The following is a 23,647-nucleotide window of genomic DNA, read 5'->3' on the forward strand; positions in this document are numbered from 1 at the left end:
TGCCTGCAATGTTCTGAGGCATTTTCCAACCAGAAAAGCAGCACAGTCCCTGCTCCCAGGACCGCCCAGAGGATTCAGGGGGCCTGAGGCAAAGCCATTTCGGGGGCCCCTTCCATAAAAAAAGCTGCAATACTATAGAATACTATATTCTCGTGGGGGCCCCTGTGGGGCCCAGGGCAAATTGCCCCACTTCACACCCCCCCCCCCCCGGGCGGCCCTGCCTGCTCCAAAAGAGATTTCCCCAATGGTGCCTATTGCAAGCTTCTTCTCCCCCACCCCAAGCTTGTATTAGCCTAGGGATTGTGATGGTGGGTAGCGGGACGGAGAGGAAAGTAGCTCTGCCACCTCTGCCCATAGCAGATGGGTGCTGCCCCTTCCCTCCCAGGCTTGGGGAGAGCAGCTCCCACTCCTATTAGCTCAACTGGTGCAGTGAGAACTCCCCTCCTGTTTCAATCTACTTTAACCCCTACTAATACCCAGAGGTATTGCACCTCTGAAATATTGTGCTTGTGCCTGGAGCAGGCTGCAAGCTCCCTGAAGCAGGGCCTGGGCATTTTTCATGGGTCCACTCCTCGGGCATTCAAATAAAAACAGAGCTGGCTGGTGTGGCATGGCATGGGTGGGGAGGCACTTAAACACCCTTAAGCTAAAGGGGAAATTGGGAGCCCACCAAGAAAACCTCAAACTGAGTCACAGAAGTGGGTGTATTTAGGAGCTGATGCCCGAGACCACATTCTGCTTGTCAAACCTCCCCAGAGACTTGCTCTGCCAGCCTCACCTCCACCTACGCTGCCCCTCCCATCTCCATTTAACCTCACCTTCACCTACTCCTCTGCTCTGCTCCTTTAGGTTTGGCTTCCGGACAATTCCTCCCCCCCGACACCTCCTTCATTTTCTATAGCTGTCAATTCATTTGCACTGCTCCATTTGCCTGAGGCAACCTCCCCATCTCCTTCCAAAGGGGAGTCCTGTCCCTCCAAACTTCTCCTTCTCACCTAAGCTTATCATCGACATTCACCCATAACGGGCATTGTGACACTTGCCATGATGGACATTATAAAAATAAGCAGCATTCTAAATATAGCTTAGTTTAAACAGCAATGACCTGGAAACACAGAGGCTTCTGAGTGCAATCTCTTCTGGCTCCTGGGGAAAAGCTCCGGCTCTGGCTTTATTAATACCATAAGACAGTCCCTAGTACTCTAATCCAGGAAACTGGCATCCTCAACGCAAACGTTAGATAAGAATGATAAAGAGCATCCTTGAGATCAAATGCCACCAGAGACTATAGTACCCAAGTGTATACACATTTATACGCATGTTTCTCTAGAAGCTGGGACTGAGTTGTTCTCATAGCAGAAAGTGAAACAAGTTCCAAATAAGTAGCCTGAAATGAAATCATGCTCCCTAGAATCACAGCTGGCCAACGCACATGCACCAAGAACATTACTAGAAGGTTACAGGCAGTATGGTCCAGTAGGTAGGGACTGGCCCTGGGAGTTGACAGTCAAAGAATCATAGAACCATGGGTTGGAAGGGACCGCAAGAGTCATCTAGTCTAATCCTGCATCTTGGCAGGGGGGTAGTTATGATGTGTGTGACAGTCCTGAGTTCTAATCCCACTCCTGCCACTGACTCCATTTTCCTACTTATGAAAATGGGGATAATTATTAGAACAGACTGAAAAATGGGGGAGGGGGGGAATGCTGACATATTTGGTGCCAATTTTCCAAAGTTTTCCCATAACAATAATGATATGTTAAGAAAGTGCCCGGAGATGTATGGATGAAAGGCACTATAGTATGTCCAAAGTAATAATATTAGTGCTAATAATGGTACAGCTATTATTACTTAAATATATAGTGCAAAATAAGGTGCCAAATATTGGCAGTGTACTGGAACTGTATATGCATATATACAGTACACCACTTATATTTGACATAAAATCATCAATATCTTGCACTTAAATGCAAAGTAATATTAATATAAAACGTACTATTAACTGTATGCAAATATTGGTAGTGTACTGTAACTTCTACATCAATATATGCACACGCTATAAGTAGGTGTGTACAGCAATATACAGACAGTTGCATATGAAAATATATTAATGTTTTTCAACATTAAACAAAAGCTTATTCCACAAACCTATCTTCATGTGCCTGTTTCCTGTGCTTTACCAGCTCAGACAAAAGCGAGTCCAATGTCCCTTTATGTTCGGAGATGCTGTGCGAACATCTGGTGAGGTCTTCAGTGACCTACAGCGGGAAAGAAAAGGTCCAGACCAGGGCTCTCCATTAACCAGAGAAGTTCCACATGGGCTTCTCAGCTCCTTCCCACATAACACCCATAGCTGGAGCTACATACTCACAGTCTGCAGCCTTGTTTTCACCTCAGCCAGATCCTTCAGCTCTGGACTACCGTTCCCTCCAGAAACAGACTCATACCTATTAGACACAGATCAAAGCTTTATTAAACCAGAGGCCGGATTCAGAGGGGCTTTTCCTGCCCTGGGCTAAGAGGGGCAGATAACACCTGGGCAAATGAAAACCCTCCTCTTAGGCTGGAAGTTTCAAAGGCATCTAGGAGATTTACAATCACAGCTCCCATTGAAATGAATGGGAATCACACCTCTAAATCCCCCTAGGCAGCTCTCTCAGCAATAAAATAACCCAACCCCGAATAAACCATTTTCCACCCCTGAGGTGATAAAACAAAGACGCAAGAGCTAAATGACCAAGGGTAGGCTTGGATTTCACTGGAACAGCAGTGACAGCAATGGATGTATTTAGTAGGATTGTCTGAGATTTCCCTGTAACTTGGTCTCTGATGGAAGTTCCACTAATGGAGCTTCTTAAATGGAAATAAAAGGCACATCAACGTAAGGAGTGCGGTCAGGCTGGAGGCAGCACTCAGCAGAAATGCACTGTAATGGGTCTGAATCCTAGAGATTTAGAGACAGAAGAGACACATCCATCCTCCAGGGCAAATGCAGAATTGTTCCTTATAGTAGATTCTACAGGGTTTTGTCCAAAAGGACAGGGATTCCACCCATTCCCTTGGGAGAACAATGTCTCGGTCTGACTGACCTCCCCCCGGGATTTAGGTTAATGCAGTGTAACTCTTCACGCGGTTTTCATTTTACCAAGCAACAAGGCTCTTTTTTTCCATTTGCATTCAGCTGAAGATTCCAGCACTGGTGTCTCCTTGAATTTACGCTATGACTTCATCTCTGTGGCTTATATAGGTTTGCTGTACCCTGTAATATTCAATCTGAAAAACCCCAGAGAGCAGCCAGACCACCAGGGACTAAAATCCAAGTTCTTATGAAAGTGGAGACTGATCATCCAAGGCGGGGGAGGGGGAAGGGTAACCATTCAGCTCAGACACTCCTGCACATTCCCTACGTACAAGGATTGCAGGAACGTAACACTCACCAGCAACCCAGCTTACTCACAAGTCTCTTTCTCCACTGCCCCAGTCATCTGGAGCACAATTCCTACAGATAACCAGCAAGGGCTCCTGACAAGTTCCTCCTGCACAGAGCATTGCCTTGGTCACTTCATTTCAGGAATAAAAGTAATATCAAGCTCTTGTACAGCACTTTTTAATCAGTAGATCTCAACGCGTTTTATAATGGAGACCAGTGTCATTTGTTACTTTTTACAGATGGGGAAACTGAGGCAGAGAGAGAGGAAATGACTTGCCCAAGGTCACCAGAGGGCAGGAATAGAAGCTGGGTCTCCTGAGTCCCAGCCCAGTGCTCTATCCAATAGGCTGCGCTGCCAAGCACTGCCTCGAGTGGTGAGCTAGATCCAGTTCCTAGTGGACTGGTGTCCACATCACCAAAACTGCCACCACGCGTTGAAGATCTCAGCACAGAAGACAAGGACTGAACGGGCCCTGGAAACAGAATGGGAAAGTGGCTCAGACGGTCAGGGTGAAGGTACTCTACACTGGTGGGGGGAGCAGTGGGATACCGCACTGCTTACTTTCCATGCTGTACCAGCTCTGTGGACAATAAAGGACCTCGGCCTCCTTGGCTGTCAGGGGAATTCTCTGCCTGGTGTTCCGCTCTGGATCCCTTGTTTGCACCTTGTGAGCTACATGCTCTGCCCTTGTTTTTGATTCTTTGTCTCCTGCAGTCAGTTAAGTTCTGGGTTCTGTGGCTGCGCACGTGGCCTTTGCTGTTACCCTGGTGAGTTCTGCTCCCCATCCCAGGATTTAAATAGGCAGCACCAGATTCACCACAGAGACGTTAACGGAGCTCTACACATTTTTCTGTCACGCACGAGAGCAGCAGATGCCTCAATACAGAAGGTGGGAAACCTACATCGTCCCAAGTCCGGAGAAGAGAACATGGCCTTTGGATTTATATTAACCAAGAGTCCTATAACTGACACTCCAGTCCAGTAGGTGGGGGCCACCAAAGAGGCCTCAGGTGGATTTTTCCAAAGCCCCAGTGTGCGTGAGGAGCACAAATCCCAGTGGCTTGCCGCTAGACTTGTGCTCCTGAGTCATGCAGGAGTTTTGGAAACTTTCCCTCTTAATCCCTAACGTTCTGAGAGCTGCAATAACTTCTCTTCAAGCTCAAGTGACAAGGGCCTGTGCAGAGCCCCTATCGGACCAGCCCACGTGTGGGACAGACACAGCTCAGTGCCACGACCACACGTGCACAGCTGCAGAGCATCTTTATCCCTTGCTGCACAAGTGACAGCAACAAAGCGATACTTACAACACGAAGGCCTTCAGCTCAGTATGCTGCAAGCCGCTCAGCATCAAAACGGCCGCTTCCCTTCTCTCCACAACACGGGAGCACTTGGCTTTCAGGCTCTCACTGCAAAGAGACAGGTTTGTCTGGAATCATCCAACTCCCCTCACCCAAGGGGTGCAATGCAGCTGAACTTTGAGTGTTTGCCTGTTCGCAAACCCACTTTGCCAGAAGCTGGGAACGAGTGACAGGGGATGGATCACTTGATTCCCTGTTCTGTTCATTCCCTCTGGGGCACCTAGCATTGGCCACTGGGCTAGATGGCCCTTTGGTCTGACCCAGTAGGGCCGTTCTTGTGTTCTTAACTTGCTTCTAATCACATCTGCCTCTCCCCACCCCTCAAGCCCCAGCCTTGTGCTTCAGGGTTTCCTTTGGGTGCTTGTAACCATGAACGGTAGAATATACACAGCTCTATCATTTACTCTGATCACCTGATATCGGGGGCCCTATAACATGAGAGAGTTCTTGCTCCAAAGAGCTTAGAGTCTAAACAGGCAAGACACTGTACTATGGGCATTAACACTGCTATATTTACCAGCCTGGCCTGAACCGACCCATCGGTGTCAGACTGTGACACGTGCTCAGCCACAGTGGGGACAAGGATTCCATCTGGAACACATGCTCTGAATGAATCTCTCGGGTGTCTCTAATTCACACACATGCACACACCCTTCTGCAGTTCAGAAGCAGAGAGAATATCCCCAAATTGTTTTATTTTTTTACATCCAACATTACATATGCGCGCGCACACACACACACACACACACACTCTCTCAATAGTATTGATCCAAACCACTGCAGCATATGCAGTGACACTGCAAGATTTGGAGCACCGCTGTAGAATACTATTGGGGGATTGTCTGAGTAAGCGATCTGGTTCTCAAACACAAGATATTTCTATCAGCTACACAGAGAGAAAAGAAATCAAACAGTTCTGGCTGTTCTTTACACAGCACCAACAGGGTACACCGGCTGTCATGTACTTACATCACCCAGTAAAGACCTCTCAGAATAAACTCTTGACATTTCAAAAGTGACCGAGAGATCTTCAGTGTCTGGTGAACGGCACTCAGGACACCCTAGAAGGCAAAAGGGCACTGCCAATGACCATTCCTTCACTTGAGTGTGATTTCCAAAAGCCTATTTCAATCTTGAGCTGAAATCCCCAACATACCTTTGCCATGCTGCAGTCAGCTAGGACATCAACCTTTGGGACAAACTTTGGAAATTCATGTGACGCTGAAAACAAAGAGACATCGTTCAGAGCCCTTTGTGGGTATATTTCCTATATCACCCGCTATAAAAGAGGGGCCCTCTGTGCTTCACGTTTGCTTCATTAACAGGGAATCTCTCATGGAGTTGCACTCTTGTGGATCAGCAGTGACATCTAGTGCCCACTTTGGCAAACCACAGGTATTACACCAGATATGGGGGACATTTTCCAAATCTCCCATGTGACTTAGAAGTCCAAGTTCTACTTTCAAAAATGACTTAGGCTTCTAAGTCACATAGGAAATGTTTAAAATTTTACCTACATCTTGGAAGTTGTACCGTCAGCTCCTGTGCACAAAACACAAGCAGGAATGTAACTATCTGCCACTCTCATCTCAACCAATGTTTTATTATACAGACATCAACACAGAAAGCATCCTTCCCTGAAGGCTTTATGGGCACTTCTGTCTAATCTAATGGGAAGGGTAACGTTCTCCTCTCCAGCTCACATTATGGGTCTCTGCAACACATTTTGCCCTGGAGTTCTGCACATGGAATAAAGAGGATATAAAGCGGCGAACTGCAGTGTGGATCCTAATACACAAAAGTACTCAGCAGGTAGAGAGCACTTTTGATCTCTCAAGTGAATTACAAATATTAACTAATTAATCCTCTTCATATCTTTAAGACATGGCTAAACGATTTACATTTTACAGATAGAGAATGAGAGGCAGAACATTTTCACTCAAGCCCATAGAGGGAATCTGTCAGCTCTGGGATGAGAAGCTAGGAATTCCTTGTTCCTAGTCCTGCGCTCAGATCACTCGCCCACATCTCTGGGTTCAGCAGGGCAGAGCAGAGCTCAGACTTTATTAACTGATGGTAGCACCCGGATGTCTCAGCCAGGTCCTGGCCCCATTGTGCTAGGCACTCTACAGAGACATTGCAGGAGGTGGTTCCCACCCTAAAGAGTAATCTGAACGGACAAGACAGACAAAGGGTGGGAAAAGAGTATTATCATCACTCCCATTTTACAGATTGGGGACAGAGGCACAGAGAGGCTAAATGACTTCCCCATGGGTACACAGGAAATCTGTTTCAGAGATGAAAACTGAACCCAACCCAACCATGTCCAATGCCTTTAACCACAAAACCATCCCTTCCTCCCTGTTGAGCTTTGCCCTAATAATTTACAGTTCTGCAGTGAGACTCCAGATGAAGTGACCAAGAGCCCTGTATCAGGAGGACATTGCAAGCGTGACCATATGCGTGCATACACAGATGGCGGAAACTAAACCCACTAGAAGAGCTCAAATGGCTGGACGGGAAGCAGAAGGCTCCATTTTACGAGATGACTGTACTCACGATCTCTGAATCTCACTCCCACGGGTTCCTCCGGTACACTGCTCAGCAAGGTCAGCGGGCTATTTTCTGTGGTTCTGGAGAAATTGTGAGCTTGCAGGCTGGGTTCCAATTGATACGGGTGACCTTCAAAAAAATATTCTTGATGGTGAGGGGCTATATTTGTCTGTGTGAAGACAGCTTCTAAAAATATGGTGGTACTGAAACAAAAAACAAACAAGGGAACAGAAGGGAAATAAAACATGAGGCTATCAGCAACCGAAATAATTTCACACAATAGCCAGTAGTTTCGCTATTATTCTGTCCACCCCCCAATCCTACTCTTGAGTTTATCGTTCACTAAAGGAAGCTCGGTTGGGATCCAGCAAAGCTTCCCGGCAGCATGCGGCATCAGACTTGTTTACAGTGATATTTATTGTGGATTGCCATTGCCCTAGCATTCGGTCACCTGAACGCTTTAGCAGTCTGACTTAACTTCCAATGACGTCCGGGGGAGACTTTCCTTTGACATCAACGGGTTTTGGATTATGCTCAATACGAGCCAAAAAAAAAAAAAACCACTCAAGGATCACTTCTCCTCCAATGAAATGCAGCCTCCTGTGCAGTGGAGAGCAGCAGAGCAGGCATACAGGGGACAGCAATAAGCAACCCCTTCCAGCTGATACGCTTCCCTGGGGAAGCGCAGCTCAGCATTAAACTGAACCTTCTGCTTTTCCCACTGGTTTTTCAGCCAGTTTGGCTGAGGTGCAAAGAGAACACGTGCCTCTCCCAGGTGCACACCGTAAACCTGCAGTGAAAATTTGGCCTGCGACTCAGGGCTCCTGGATTCTTCTCCCAAGATTTGCCAGGGGCTAAGCCGTGCTTACGTGTTGTAGGCATGGATGTAGATCCGGTGCATGGTAGCTTGCTGCAAGGAGAAGACATGGACCACTATCCTGTGCAGGATGTCAGTGGTTTCAGCAAAAAACTGATCAAAGCCCCAGCATTTTTCCTGATCAACTTCCAGAATGTTAGCCAGTATGGGGATGAGCTGGCTCTGCAGCCCCCTGAAGCAAAGGAAAGGAAGTGAAGATGTTTTATTATTATTTTTTTATTTATATATATATATATATATATATATATATATATACACATACATACATACATACATACATACATACATACACACACTAAATAACATAAAAAATAAATAAAAATAAAAATAAAAATAAAAATGAACAGAAGACAGTGCGTTCCAATGGATAGGATGCTGGACTGGGAATCAGGAGACCTGGGTTCTATTCCCAGCTTTGCCACTGACCTCTGTGTGACCTTGGGCAAGTTACTTCCCCTTTCTGTGCCTCTGTAAAATGGAGATACTACTAGGCCTTCTTTTGTAAAGCGCCTTGAAATCTACAGATGAAAAGCATGTGCCCCAGGTTAAGAACCCAGGCACTCTATGATCCTGATCCAACTCCCTTGGTAATTTTTCCAATCAACTTCAAACAGAATGGGACTGGGAATTATAAGGATGATACATCATCAAATTGTATGCCACTTACTCCCCATTTCATGGCATGGCCCAATAGCTTCCCTGACGAGCTCTCAGGAACACATGGCCTATGCTTTGTCATCATTAAGGATACGTTCAGCTTTCCTTGACACAGCCCCATACAATATTCATCCAGCATCCATGGGCTTGTCACATGCATTTCTCCAGATGCTCCATTACACTTTAGCCCTCGCAAATGAATCAAACTCAGGACCCAGAGAGTTTGTTTTCCCAATATTCATTTCCCTGGGGATGTAACAGAGACTAAATAGATGGGTTCACAGGCTGTCAGGCAGGAAGAGACAGACTGACTATAAACCTCTTTTGAATCCTTGAAGCCTCATCTTGATAGGATGGAAAGATTGCCGGGGGGGGGGGAGCGAGGGGAAGGGTTAAGAAATGAATGCCTTTTCTTTTAAGGTGAATTTAGGGCTGGTGAGAGGTGCTGGATTGACAGCCTTAGAGACTGAAACCCCTTCTTTAGCCACAGGAGAGGGATGGCACAGACAGCAGCAACAGCTTAAGCGTAGAGCTGCTTGGGAATATTTTGACTAACTGGTTTTTCGCCCACTCGTTCAAGCCGAAGCTGTTTGCGAAACAATGTCCATCTCCCAACTCAAAAAAAGATGGGATTTTTCCCCCCCACCCAGAATGGTTGAAACCCCCTATTTCAACATTTTCAAAGTACAAAGTTTTGTTCAAATCAAAAGGCCTTGTTCAAAACCGTAGTGAATTTAAACTAAAAAGAGTTTAAGTAGCAACCAGAACAAAAAGTTTTGATTGGCCCTGTGACGTTGTGCAGTCTATATGGTTTTATAAAAACATGATAATAAGTGAATATAACGTAACTGGGATAGTTTTAGAAAAATATGGTAAAAAGTGAATATAACGTCACCGGGATATGCTTCATGCAAAAGGTCTCTTGTTAGGTATCATTACAAAGCTTATAATCTACTGAGTGTGATCATCCGATTTGTATAAATGTACCACTCTTGTATCTAAAACTAGAAATATAAAATATAACTCTGAGGGCCTTTGTAATTATGTAAAGTGTGGGCCATTAATGATGGTTTGGAATCTTGATGACTCCCATTGTCTGTAGATGGCTGTGTTTACCTGTGAGTCTTCCTGTATGTGTGTGTGCTGGCAAGTGAGTAATGAAGTCTTGCAGTGACATGTGATCATGTCACCTGAACTGGAATCCATCTTTAACCTGGTGCTTTTCCAGTGAGGGGGGGTGGAAACCCAGAGGGACAAAGGGTTCCCACCTATGCAAAAGATATATAAAGGGGTGGAAGAGAACAAAGGGGGGAGAGGAGCCATTATGAAGAATCCCCTAGCTATCACCTGAGCTGGAACAAGAGCTGTACCAAGGGAAAGAATTGTGCCCAGGCCTGGAAGGTGTCCAGTCTGAGAAAAAAAAACTTACTAAAGCATCTGAGGGTGAGATTATCTGTATTCAGTTTGATTAGGCATAGATTTGCGCATTTTATTTTATTTTGCTTGGTGACTTACTTTGTTCTGTCTGTTACTACTTGGGACCACTGTGAATAACTATCAGTGTTATCGAGGACGAACAATTTATGAGTTTGCCCTGCATAAGCTTTATGCAGGGTAAAACGGATTTATCTGGGTTTAGACCCCATTGGGAGTTGGGCATCTGAGTGCTAAAGACAAGCACACTTCTGTGAGCTGTTTTCAGGTAAACTTGCAGCTTTGGGGCAAGTGATTCAGACCCTGGGTCCGTGTTGGAGGAGATGGGAAAGTCTGGCTCAGCAAGACAGGATGCTGGAGTCCTGAGCTGGCAGGGAAAACAGAAGCAGGGGTAGTCTTGGCACATCGGGTGGCAGCTCCCAAGGGGGTTTCTGTGATCCAACCCGTCACAGGCCCAAATGGAACTTTGGGGGGGGGGGGATTTTTGGTTCATGCAAATTTTCTAGATTTCGACTCTTCCTCCCAATTTAGGATGAGAAAAATTCTCGGTAACTTGAAAATTTTCACAGGATGGGAAAACCATTGCTCAGGTAAGCTTTAGTAAAGTGTTCACCTTGCCCGCATCCATAGGTTTCAACCCTGACCTCAGGTGCCCAGATAGCACAGCAAGGGGCACAGTACAAGACCTGGAACAAAATAGACTTGGGAGGAGCAGGGATGGTTTTTACGGCACTGGTGTGTTTTACAATGTGGACACTTGCCCACATTGGAAATGTCCTAATTCCCTGGCGGTATATTTCACATGGATTATCAAAAGGGTGTCGACAGAATTTTATTTCTTTAGTTTTCATCAGCTGTTTGAAGGCAATGCAGATACAAAGGGTGGCCTTTTGCTGCCGATGGACAGTGCCTTAGCACTGAAACTTCAGCTTCTGATGTTTCTGGGGAACTATGTAAGGAAACTCACTCATTGTACAAAAGTAGAAGAATTGGAATTAGGGGCTCGGCTCATTTTTCCTCCTCTCATGAACTGTGCCTTGTGCCATGCATAGGCAAGGCACCGAGGAGAGGAAGCAGAGGGGTGAGGAGTTATAATTTACTATCACCTCAAAGCATGTTAAGAGAAAGGACACTGGGACAGAGGCTACAAAGTAGTAGAAAAACTGTTCCAAAATGGAGCACCAGTGACGTATATTTTTTCCAATGCCCTCCCATGATGCACTTCCTCCTAGACCAGAGCTGGCGCAACCCATTAGGCGACGTAGGCGGTCGCCTAGGGCGCTAACATTTGGGGGGTGGTGACCGCGGCGGCCGGACCTTCTGCCGCCTCTGTTGGGGGCAGCATTTCGGGGGCGGGACCTTCCGCCGCCTCTGTTGGGGGCAGCATTTCGGGGGCGGGACCTTCCGCCGCCTAAGGCGGCAAAAAAGCTGGTGGCGCTCCTGTCCTAGACACTTACAAACATGAATGAATCCAAAATGCTTTGTGTTGTAGGTGAATATAATTATTTACATTTTGCAGATGGAAAAACAGAGGCACAGAGAGGGGAAAATGCCAAAAACCCCAAGTTAGGCCAAAAAAAAAAAAAAAAAGAGGTTAATACAGCACCGGGAGTCAGTGCCAGGAACAGAACCCAGGCTTTTCTGGCCCAGAGTCTCATTCTCTAATTATGAGCCTGTGTTAATACACAACTGAGACACATGGGAAGAGAGGAAGTAGATAGAAGTTGGGGAGCTCATTGACAAAAAGAACTTCCCTGGCTGGGGTTTTAAGATTAACCATTTAGCTCCTGGAGAAAGAGGAGAGACAGTGGAACTTTCAGGATCACCTCAGAAGTCCGAACACATTGCAGAAATTATTCAACTAAAATCCCACACAGTAGTGCAGCTGCTACAGATTAACATGACTGTGAGAAGTCTCCAAGTTATTTCAAACAATGATATGCTCGCATACTGGTTATGGGCTTGATCCCAGTGATAAGTCATTAGGGCTGCTAGGTTCAATAAGGACTCACGGCACGATTACACCCTAAATACTGATTTTAAATACCAAAGCTATCTTCTACTGTGAAAGGATTAATATAGACACTGTCAATAGTGGGAAATTTTGGAATTAACCAAAACAACGTGAGTCACTTCAACTGAGAGGGATAATGTGACAAAATGGGCAAATTCTCTTTCCCCAGATTTATAGCATGGGACAAACACTAACTGTTTTGAGGCACTTTATATACACTTAGGCCCTTTATACCACTCCAGCCTTAACATAAATGAGAATCAGGCCCCAGGTACATATTAACAAGTACCTCACAGGAGACAGATATACAGTCACAGAAGACTATAATGAAGGGCACAGAGATAGCAATGGGCTCCACACATTCTCTTTGAGGCTTCAGTCACCGCTTTTTAGAGCCTTGTATTGCTCCGAAAGTCTTAATCATGCTCAAGGTTATTTATTTCAACACCAGCCACGCGCCCAGCGCTGTACGGGACACGGGACACTCGGGAGGGTCGTGGGTCGCTGTGATTGAAGTAACGCACCTTATGATCGACAAGCAAGAGCCTCCACTGCCTGAGCAAAAAGCCCCAGCTCTGTTGGCTCAAAGGATGTAGCCAACTCAACCATCTCTGCAGTCCAGCCACTTGGGGGGGGGGGGGGCGCACAGCTATGCTGTGTAAGCATGCGTGACACGCACAACACAGTCCCCACCCCCGAGAGCTTATAATCAGAGAGAGAAAATGGGACGCACGGAGAAGTCCAGCAGATGGAACAAGTAGGTTTTTACAGCTGAGATGTTCAGTGCCCAAATCCCATAGAACAAGGCGTGCACATCTCCGTAAGCACCAGTGAAAAATATCCTTTATATAGAGGTATTCGTATTATTACAGACGCGCTTGGTCCAGGCACTATGGGAGGAGCAAATCTAGGGGAGGGACGTTTGCATGCCATAACTACATCCCTGGAGTATGCCGAGGGCAGGGCAGAGTCCCTGTGCTCTTTTCCAACCCAAAGCAGCACTTCTGGCCATGCAACTCACTGACTGGTTGGAGGCTCTATGATCAAAGCAGGAGGTGGGACAGCTCCCTGGAAGCAGAGACTGCAGGCTAACCCCACCCCCTCCAATACTCACACAGACAGTTGGCAGGTGATGGGCAGCTCGTAGCGCCACTCAATGGGCCCATTCTCCTGCCTCTGGACACCTGCGATAGCTCCAGCGGGTTTCTCGGTCGTTATTTTATACCTGTTGAAAGAAAAGTCGTTTCTGTTGTGTGGAAACTGGACAACCGGCCTTCCCTTGGCACATTCCAACCGCTTCTTGGCAAGTCGTAGGGGATACGGGCAGAGAGAGGGAGTGAAATGGAGCGGCTAAGGAGAAAATCAGTCTCCACCTTCCCACATCATCAGGGAGGAGTTTCAATTGACAGAACCAAAATTTACCAACACGAGGTGCCTTAATCGCACATGGAAAACCAGACCAACGGGAACAAGCGAGCAGAGACTGTGCGTGCTAGCGAAGCAAATGGGAAATTGCACGTACAGCCACATAACCCCCCACACACTTAGACTAGTTTGCACCTGCCTGTTTCCTGGGTGCCATTTAGGCATCTGCTTTTTGAAGCTGTGATCCAGAATCATCAACCCCCAACCCAGAAGTACAAAGGTATGAAAAGAAAAATCCCAAACCTGTTTGCATCATCCCTCGGGGGAAAAGCTGCGTCGCTTTCAGAAGACGGTGCGTGGGGGGAAGGGAGGACATTTCAAGCAACAGCATGGAAGTCAAGTCAGAAGCTGCCCCGTCTTTCAGCCGTTAAACCACAAAGCCACAGAAACACCGTTATCAGGGCAAACATACCATAGAAAGGGGCACTGATTGCCAACTGCAGCTCTGACGTCTTCCTGCCTGGATGCTCGCTCTGAGCAGAACCCAGTTAATCCCTCATGTACTTGAGTTAGCGACAGCACAGCCAGCTTGGTCTCCAAGGGGGCTTTAGTGCCCGCCCCTGTAGTGCTAACCACAGGGGAGGTCAATAGCAGGGGCTGCATTGGTGACTTGCCAAGATGAGGCAGCCCCCCAGAAAGTGCAGTCCCTACTACATTGTTCGTGTTCTATCTTGCCCCAAGAGGCCTTTCCTAAGAACAGCATGGAACAGGGCATGCTGGGAACTGCAGATGAAGCCAGCCACAGGCTACACTTCCAGCAGATCTAAAGTATACATGAGAATCTGGGTGATTAAATCATCAGTAAGCTAAGGTGCATAAACACAAACAGACCTGGTCAATTCCACAATCATAGAAAACAGCACAACGAGGAGTCGGTAGCTGAAATGGGTCTTCAGCAGACATCTGAGACTCAGAGCCTCGTATCGGGACAGAGGCAGGACTCGAGAAAAGGATGCAACACAAGGACTGGGAGGCACTGGCAGATCTGGAGGGGCACACAGCACTGGCAGAGCAGGAGGTATTGCAGGTCAGGACTGGGGTGCACTGTTAGCTCTCCATGTAGCCTAGCTCGTCCACTCGTCACTACAGCTTCTCACTTTAGGACCCAATTCAATTCACCAAACTCAGCCAAAACAGACAACACAAAGCCCATTTAAACACCGCACTCCTGTCGGCGGCACTACCTACATGATTTCTTTATTCTTGCGAGGTCCGCCGAAGGGGATAAATGGGAGACTGCCCGTAGCAGCATGGTAAAAGGTTACCCCAATGCTCCACAGATCTACAGTCACCCCATAAGCCTTTTGCTGGGGTTTTCTCAGAACCGCTCGCTCGTACATGTCCGGGTGCTAATGGGACAAAGTGGAAGAAAAGCATTGTGAATGAATCTGCTTTACTTACAGCAGGTCGGTCGTGGAAGCCAAGATTTCCCCAGTGACTAGTGATTTAGGGTTCTTCCATTTTTGGGTGCCCAACTTGAGACACTTCAGAGGGCTTGGTTTTCTGAAAACGCAGGCACCGAAAATCTGGTCCCTGTAAGCTGGGCTCCCCAAAATTGAGGCACTCCAAATCTCCAGTCACTTTCAAAAACCTTGGCCATAGAAAGTGAAGTTCAAGCAAATGAGTGTCTATGAATGAAACGCTTGGGGACAGAGGAGGTCGTCCATTCTAAGTGGACAGAGCAACGGACTGAGACTAGACACCTAGGATCTAGTCCCAGCTCTGTCACTGACCTGCTGGATGATCCTGGGCAAGTCACATCCCCCAGTCCCCCCTCTGTGACTCAGTTTCCCCATCGATAAAATGGGGATAATGATAGTGGGCTCCTATGTAAAACACTTTTGAGATCTACCGATGCAGAGTGCTATAGCAGAGCGAGGTATTGTTATTATACGCTAAGCATAGCGACAGCCCATGCTCCTACCATTCCAGACCATGTATGCTGAGAAGTGACCCTTCCTTCCTGAACTCTTGCTCCTTAAGCAACTGGCATTTTGCTTTACTCACAAGATATTCCTCTGTCCCGTAGACCGACACAAACTTCTCGTCATCGTCCAGCTCTCGAGCGGCCCCAAAATCCGTGAGCTTATAGATGCTCTGCCCGTCTTCCCCCACCAGCCGCATGATGTTTCCTGGTTTGATGTCTCTATGGACAATGCTGTTCTCACGAAGGTGGTTCATGCCGGCCACTACGAGCACAATGGGAAAGTGAGACACTGCTTAGAATGGCCGCCGCTTCTCTGAGCCGGCTTTGCAAACAGGCAGGGGTATGGACTAAAATTGAGGCAGGCAGGTGGCCCTGGGTTCAGCTTTCAGACCCGGTGAAGCTAACGTGAATTTGTGATAAACAGAGAAGACTCAAGAGCATGACGCCCATTCTAAAGAGGGGAAGCGCGCACAGGCAAACTGTACCATCTCAGACATGTGATAACGTGAGCACCACCTACCTTCTTGTTCAGTTGCACAGTTAAGTCTCTCAGCTCCCTCAGGATGCCGAGGGCATCCTCAGAATCAAAGCACCTCGATGGAGAAGCATAGGGTGACATTCCTGACATGCTCAGGGCGGGCTTGCTACAGGGACCGAGAGCATTGCAGCACCTAGAGTCCTGCCAACATAGGCTCATGGAAATGCCCACTCATCAAATGGCCTCTCAGTATAAGGGTTCGGTTCCAGGGTATGGAGTCTTTCACCTGCCAAGTCATTGGTTCAAATCCAGCCTGGGTCAGTAGTGACAGCCAGCCTGGATTTGGTGGCCTGAATTTGGCAGTATCAGTTCTTAAGGGAACTGACTAACAGTCACAGCTGGCCTCAGCAAAGGACAAGTGGGTAGGGGAAGTGCACTTCTGGCAGAGGGACCATACTCCCTGTGTATTCGGCAGACAAAGGCCTTCACTCTCCACCATTCCCACTGCTTTGTAAAATGCACCTCCAGGCATGCAGTAAGTTAGTTTTTGCCCCCATCCACATCTTTACACAACAGCAGATCTGACGAGGAGCTGAGTGTGAGGAGAGCTGGTACAGGAGGAGATTAATAAGACTGGAACTTTTCAGCTTGGAAAAGAGACGATTAAGGAGGGATATGATAGAGGTCTATAAAATCATGACTGGTGTGGAGAAAGTAAATAAGGAAGTGTTATTTACTCCATCTCATAACACAAGAACTAGGGGTCACCAAATGAAATTAATAGACAGAAGGTTTAAAACAAATAAAAGGAACACACAACACACTGTCAACCTGTGAACTCCTTGCCAGAGGATGTTGTGAAGGCCAAGGTTAAAAAAAAGAACTAGGTAAGTTCATGGAGGATAGGTCATCAATGGCTATTAGCCAGTATGGGCAGGGATGGTGTCCCTAGCCTCTGTTTGCCAGAAGCTGGGAATGGGTGACAGGGGATGGATCACTTGATGATTACCTGTTCTGTTCATTTCCTCTGGGGCACCTGGCATTGGCCCCTGTCGGACGACAGGATACTGGGCTAGATGGACCTTTGATCTGACCCAGTGTGGCCATTCTTATATAGAGTAGAATGCAAATCCCATGTCCCCACTAGCTGCATCGAGCACCCGTTTATCCCCCTTTCCCGCCACAGACACCCGAGCCAGTAGCTCTGAGACTTACCAACACAATGCAACACGATGAGGAATTCTGACTCAGACAAGCCAAAGGAGTTCTCTGGATCTTCCAACACGCTCAGCAAGCTCCCACGTGAGCAGTACTCCATCACCAGCACCTTCTGCTTGCTGTTTCCCTGGGTCTGGGGGGCAGAAGGAGAGATGGATCCCTTGAGCAGCATTCTGAGAAACAGGAACCCTGCGACGCTTTGTTATGCACAGAGTCCCGGGGCAGGCTGCTGTGTCCCACCCTTTGCCCCTTCCATGGAAGTGTGGTGTCCCTTCCTTGTCCAAGAAGCCTACGTGGCTCTTCTAGTCAGAGACGACGGACTGCACAGGCAAGAGAACGTTGGGTGGGAAAATGAGCTCTGCCACCCAAAACGAAGTCCTTGATTAACACAATACACCCCACCCAGAACTCTAAGGAATTGGCAAATGAACCACTTGAGTGTGCGATCCAGGACACTTGGCTCCATCGCCTAGGGTGTGGGATTCCGGGTAGACTAGTGGTTAAAGCACCAGATGTGATGGCAGGGCACCTGAGTTCTATTCCTAGCTGCATCACTCAGCTGCCTTGGGGCCTTGGCCAAGTCACTTCAATGCGCCATCCATCAGTGGGGAATAACACCACAGGGATGCTGGGAGATGTCACGAGTGAATGTTTGTCAAGTGCTTTGAGCTGAAACAATAGGGAGGGTTGAGGGTGAGTAGAGAAAAGCCACAGGAAGCAGCTGTGGTTATTCAGCAGTGGCACATCCCGGCAACGGGTGCCCTGTCACAGCTGCTAAAAGCCAAGTCCCGCTGCATTACCACCAAGCCACACCTTTCCCACCGTAGAGCTAGTGACAGACTTACAGTCTCTTCAACTGCAAACAGTTTGACGATGTTCTTATGGTTTAATTTCCTCAGCACCTCAAACTCTCTCATCTGCACCTCCTGTGGTCTCAGGTAGCTGGCATTATTAAAGACCTTCACAGCAACCAGCTCCCCTGATCTCTGGGCAAGGAGGAGAAAAGATACAGGATAGATTCAGAGCGCAGCCCCCAGGTGGAATGCTAACCCGCCAGGAAAACAGGTTAGTGGACAACACATGCTCTGTAGAGTGGGGACGGTTCTGCGCTAGCGGGGACGATAAAAACGAAGCCAGAAGGCAGCTCAGTTTCCAGTTGGGAATGAAAGGATTAAGGGGGAGGATTTCAAAGGCACAAAGGGAATGCCCAGCTCCCATTGAAAATCAAATTCCCCTTTGTGTCATCTTAAAATCTCCCCGCAAGATCCAGAGCGGCCCTGGGTTTAAACACACTGTTCATTCGTCGCCGCCGCTCACGGCTGCAGTACAGTAGCTGGTGGTTTGACTCTCTCCCTAGTTCTGTTCCCCATTTCATACCCAGCCTGGCGCCCTCATGCAGTTCCTGTCCTGACCGAATAGCTCAGCCATGGTTAGTACATTGCAGTTTGGAAAGCAAACAATCCTGGCAATGTATGCGTTTCTTTGTAGGATTCACCCATTCTCCCCATTGCAAAGCAAGGACAGCGATGCTTATTGCACATCCTTCTGAGCCCCCGAAGCCCAGGTGAACGGTGCTGAGCGGGACAGGTTTATCCAGTTCTGTAAAACATCTCCAGCGAGGCCCGAAACCATCACCCCCAGTCTTTCCTCCACGAGAGTTAGTGGTTACATTATAAAGCATCCTTTAAACTGAATCTCCTTCCAAAGCCTGACTCTGAACTGAGCAATGAGACAACCCTCTGAATAAACTTCAGAGAGCAGAGACACTGATCAGCATCTGGCCCAATCCCAGTGGGTTCATTTCCTGGAACTCATGCACGATACATTCCAATGATTATGAGTGGCATTTTCAAAAACACTCGGCATTTGCCTCCCTTCCCCCAAGGTCACAGGGAGTTTTACCATGGGCATAGAACGGGAACACAGATAAGCCAAGGCATCTTGAAAAACCCAACCATATCCTTAGTCTAAACGACCCCTTGAAAACCATGGCCTAAGTCAGCCTCAGAATGAAAACTGGCCTGGATCAGGTTATAACAAAAAAGTGCCTTGGATGATTTTGCAGCCCGCGGTCTTTGCTCGAGGAAGAGAGCAGTGCAGGGACTGTAAAATGATGATCAACTGTACGGATACAAAATCAACCCTGGCTTTGCTCACTGGGCTGCGCAGCATGAGGCAATGGCTGCAGGGCACCAACAGGGCACGGAGTGATAGTGATAGAAACTACCCACCCAGGACTAATTTACACATAGTTGAGATGAGAAGGGCATGCCAGGGGATTGACGGTTGAGAGCAGGTTGCAAGAGAGTGCATAGGAAGGGTTGGTAGCTCCGGTGTGGTGGGAGGGTGCTATGGGGAGCTGCGTTGGGGTGCACATCACTTGGGAATTTGTGGGAGGGTTTGGAAGCATGTAACAAATTGGGAGGTCTTAGCAGCTGGAAGATCAGAGTAGGGTTGCTTGTTGAGAGGGGGGTTGGCCACACGTCGCTAGGGGTGTGTGTGTGTGTGTGTGTGTGTGTGTGTGTGTGTGTGTGTGTGAGTGAGTGAGTGAGTGAGTGAGTGAGTGAGAGAGCGCGCGCGCGCTGGGTTGGACAGACTGGAGGGAAATCGAGTTAGGAGCCTACGTGAGTCCATGTACTGCCAGTAAACTCTGCACCCGAGAGAAGCATGTGCGCGCTGCAACCGAATCAACTCAGGCTTCCCACCCCCAGGGCATCCCATCCTGTGCTCTCCTCCTGCCCCTCACTCACCTTACTGCGGGCTTTGTACACGCTGGCTGTAGCCCCTTGGCCCAGCACATCGTCCATATTCCAGAGGTAGTTGGGCGTGCTCTGCATTTTCAGTATGAGGCCAGCTCAACTCTGAGCTGTGAGGCAGCGGGGAGAAGACAAGTCTGTGAGGAAAAGAGCCGTTTACACACATGGACAACCCCGGCAGACAGTAAAGTCATACCAGCCCCGCTGTGCTTTCACATGCCTCCCTGCTGTTTTAACCCTCATTCCACTTCTCCTGCTGCCCAAAATGAGATGTGGGACCAAGCCACACACAGCCTGGACAAGGAGATGAACCTCCTCACTGCTTGGAGGGTTCAGATCCCGTCTGTTTCCATAAGAAGCTGATTGTAACAGCCAGCCACACCTACGACTGCACAGGTGTCACTGAACCAACACAGCCTCACAGCAGCAGCTTGTCTAAGAAGTCTGATCCCTATGGGCTAAAGCCCAGTCCGCTGCCACTGCAGCTGTCAGAGAATCTCCATCAGACGTCAGCAGAAGAGATGAGAGTTGACACACAGCTGAGTTCTGATTCTGTCCAGCAGAGGTCAGTGGTGCACAGACAATACCTATCAGCATAACCAGGAACAATCTGTCTCTAACAGCATCATTATTCAGGGGTTACTGACCCACCTCACCCACCCCGTTCTCCTACATGTGTCCACTGCCCCTCACCCCCATCTCCAACTCTTCTGCTGTTTCTTGCTAAAGTGGAGTCCTTCTGTCTCACTTAAAAAGCAGCCACCAACCTCCCTCTGCAAACAACATGAAAGCAGAGCTCAGAAAGGATGGGAGAAGATGGGGTAAGGACAGAGCTGTGAACCTTGTGCAGGGAAACCCAGTCAGAAGCCACTCAGGCTGGTAAAGAAACACTGACTGATGCAAGAAAAATACTAAGCTTTGAGGGCTGCAAGGTAAGAGAGGCACCTCCCAGCTGCAAGAACAGAAACCTATAGGATTGCAACACCAGATTCGCAGCCACTGGTTAAAGAGGAAGCACTCAGCTTCCTGCCATGAGAACAAAAAAATTCCCAGACTCAGAGCAGTCTCTGCTCAGCATTCAAATTTCAGTACAATGAACCTTCAAGCTCATGTGGTCGTTAGAAATGGGCTTGTGCCAAACTCCACAGTGGGACGTCCCAGACTTGAGTGATGTGTGAGATTGCACTTGGGCAGAGGGATACACTGGGAGACAGCTCGGCATCCAAATTGGGATCCAGATCCAAGTTTTGCACTTGAACCCGTCACGACGAAGAGCTGAACCAAAATTATATGTCCAAACACTCCTGAAGTTCATACGTCTGCAGTTCTGTCACCTGTGCCCACCTGCAATTGTTCTAGGGAAGAGTGCACAAGCACACGCTTCTGTTGGACTTTGACGCTGTCCCCTCACAGGAGAATGCCAGTTGAGGCATATTCGGGACTGGACAACTCACTATGAACACCCCACTGGGTAATGGGAAGCAAATGGGGCACATCATGCTTCTTACAAGCAACCCTCAGGGCTTCAGCGGGATACCCATCCAACCCTACTCATCAGATAACTCTCCCCATAGGTGAAAGCCATTGTGCAGAATTGATTGGTGACAAATGGCTGCCATGTTCCACTGCAGAGGTGTCTGTACTCCTGTGATGAGCCAAACTCGCTTCCTCCCACTCCCGAACACCCCATCCATCACACAGTGCTGTCGTCTTCCTGGCAGCTGCCCTTCACCCCCTTCAGTGGCAAAGCTGTATGCACATAATTCGCAAAGTGCCTGATGCATCCCCGCACTCCTTGGAATAGCCATAGTAAGTTATTAGCCAATTCACGTGCAGGGCCTGCTTCTCCCAGCTGGAAATCACACCTTCCAGCTCTGTGTTTAGGAAATGTCCAGAGCCGGAGTAGCAAAAATGTTACAAGCCCATGGTAAAGTGAGCTTGCAGAGCTGCATGGAGGACACCTGCAGTCCAGCGCCCTCTGGCCTGCGCTCTCCTTGCATGTGCTTTAAAATCCCAGGCAAAAATAGATCACAAAACGCAAGATCGGAGATCGGGACCTTATTCAAACAAAACCAACTTTTTTTAAAACATGGCTCGCCACAAAGGACACAAACCCTTTCCCTCACTCATGGGAGCTGGCACATAAGTCTGGTGCGTCCCCTGATCTAGGCTCCCTTAGATCAGCACCCAGAAAGGAAAATGAGGAAGCGTCTCGGCGAATCCTCAGATCGATACAGAAATGTTTTCAAGGTACAAGTCGCTAAAAAGAGCTAGTGAGCCTGCTGATGTTCTTGCCAAGATTAACATGGTCTATCAGGTCATGCCAGATGATTTAACCACAACGAATTTTCCTCCCGAACAAGAAAGCCAGTACTGCTCTATTCCAGCATAGAACATGTACTGATCACGGGGAGATCACCTCTAGTCTAACTCTCTTTCTCACCCCCCCCACCCCCCAGCCCCAATGCTTCCTTTCACAGCTGTCATCAGCACATGATCCATCTTTCTCTCACTGTTCTGGTCTCACATTATCACATGCATGTGAGGATAACAATGCATTTCAGTATTATTGTTACAACAGAATACCATACTACAAACACACACACAGGTTTTTACCCACGAAAGCTTATGCCCAAATAAAGCGGTTAGTCTTTAAGGTGCCACCAGACTCCTTGTTGTTTTTGTAGATACAGACTAACACGGCTACCCCCTGATACTTGACACACACACCCTGGCACTACCTGTAATCCTGGTTGCACATCAGGGGTTTCCATACACCACCCTAAGCATAATGCAGTGCAACAAAGCCAGTGTAGACTCCAAGAGAGGAACATTCCGTAGCATTTACCCAGCTCTTTACGTCTGCAAGACAGACTGTACAGATGTGAAAGGAGATTCCCACTCACCTGAAGACAGCAGCTGGCTCAGGACCAATGTATGCAGTGAAAACCCTTAAGTGCCCAGGTTGGGAGCCATGGTGTGGGCTTGAAAGCAGCCACAGGGACCCCACACAGGCAGGGATGGAACGAAGTCCAGGCTGAGACTTTCTTTCTGCTCAGACTTCCTGCTTTCTTTTTCTCTTAAAGGGACACTGCCCAGTTTCTCCCTTGCCGTTTGAACACGTTGCGAGCATCGACACAGGACCCCTTTTCACTGAGCTGACGCACATCAACGCAAATCATTGTTTCCTGCTTGGATAGACTTACAGTAAAAGCAAAAAAAGGGACCAAACCATGACCTGCCTGTCAAGCCATAGAACGGAAGTTCATCTCCCGTGCAGTGCAGTATATTCTCTCTCTCACAGTCGCACACACGTAAAATTATCATGAAAAGTTACACCAGCCTGGTACAACTTCTGCTCCCTGTCCTTAACAATTCTAATTATTATCCCATCAGAATCAATGAAAATGGGGGAGGGGGAGAAAAAAATCACCCCCCCTCCACACCCTAAGGATATTCCTTGCCTTTAGGAGAGAAATAGAAATGTTGAGGTCTGTATTCCATACAAACACACACAGG

The 23,647-nt window shown here is 47.9% G+C and overlaps 1 protein-coding gene across 4 annotated transcripts in view; it reads right to left on the bottom strand.

Annotated features, from left to right (window-relative positions):
- IKBKE (inhibitor of nuclear factor kappa B kinase subunit epsilon) overlaps nt 1–23,647 on the bottom strand; it is a 57,533-nt gene that overhangs the window by 21,802 nt on the left and 12,084 nt on the right. For 2 of the 4 annotated variants that reach the window (XM_065594600.1, XM_008172714.4), the window contains exons 1-14: nt 23,035–23,194; nt 20,123–20,265; nt 18,218–18,358; nt 17,370–17,505; nt 15,757–15,938; nt 14,938–15,098; nt 13,439–13,549; nt 8,212–8,391; nt 7,349–7,545; nt 5,946–6,010; nt 5,759–5,850; nt 4,736–4,837; nt 2,372–2,447; nt 2,149–2,258 (exon numbers count right to left, since the gene is read on the bottom strand). In XM_065594600.1, coding sequence (XP_065450672.1) covers nt 2,149–2,258; nt 2,372–2,447; nt 4,736–4,837; nt 5,759–5,850; nt 5,946–6,010; nt 7,349–7,545; nt 8,212–8,391; nt 13,439–13,549; nt 14,938–15,098; nt 15,757–15,938; nt 17,370–17,505; nt 18,218–18,358; nt 20,123–20,209 — 1,640 coding nt within the window. In that variant the 5' untranslated portion in view covers nt 20,210–20,265; nt 23,035–23,194. Of the gene's footprint in view, nt 1–2,148; nt 2,259–2,371; nt 2,448–4,735; nt 4,838–5,758; nt 5,851–5,945; nt 6,011–7,348; nt 7,546–8,211; nt 8,392–13,438; nt 13,550–14,937; nt 15,099–15,756; nt 15,939–17,369; nt 17,506–18,217; nt 18,359–20,122; nt 20,266–23,034; nt 23,195–23,647 lie in introns of those variants that run through there. The other 2 variants (XM_065594601.1, XM_065594602.1) reach the window with 1 other exon arrangement.

This window comes from Chrysemys picta, chromosome 4 (genome assembly GCF_011386835.1).
Source record: "Chrysemys picta bellii isolate R12L10 chromosome 4, ASM1138683v2, whole genome shotgun sequence".
Lineage (NCBI taxonomy): Eukaryota > Metazoa > Chordata > Testudines > Emydidae > Chrysemys > Chrysemys picta.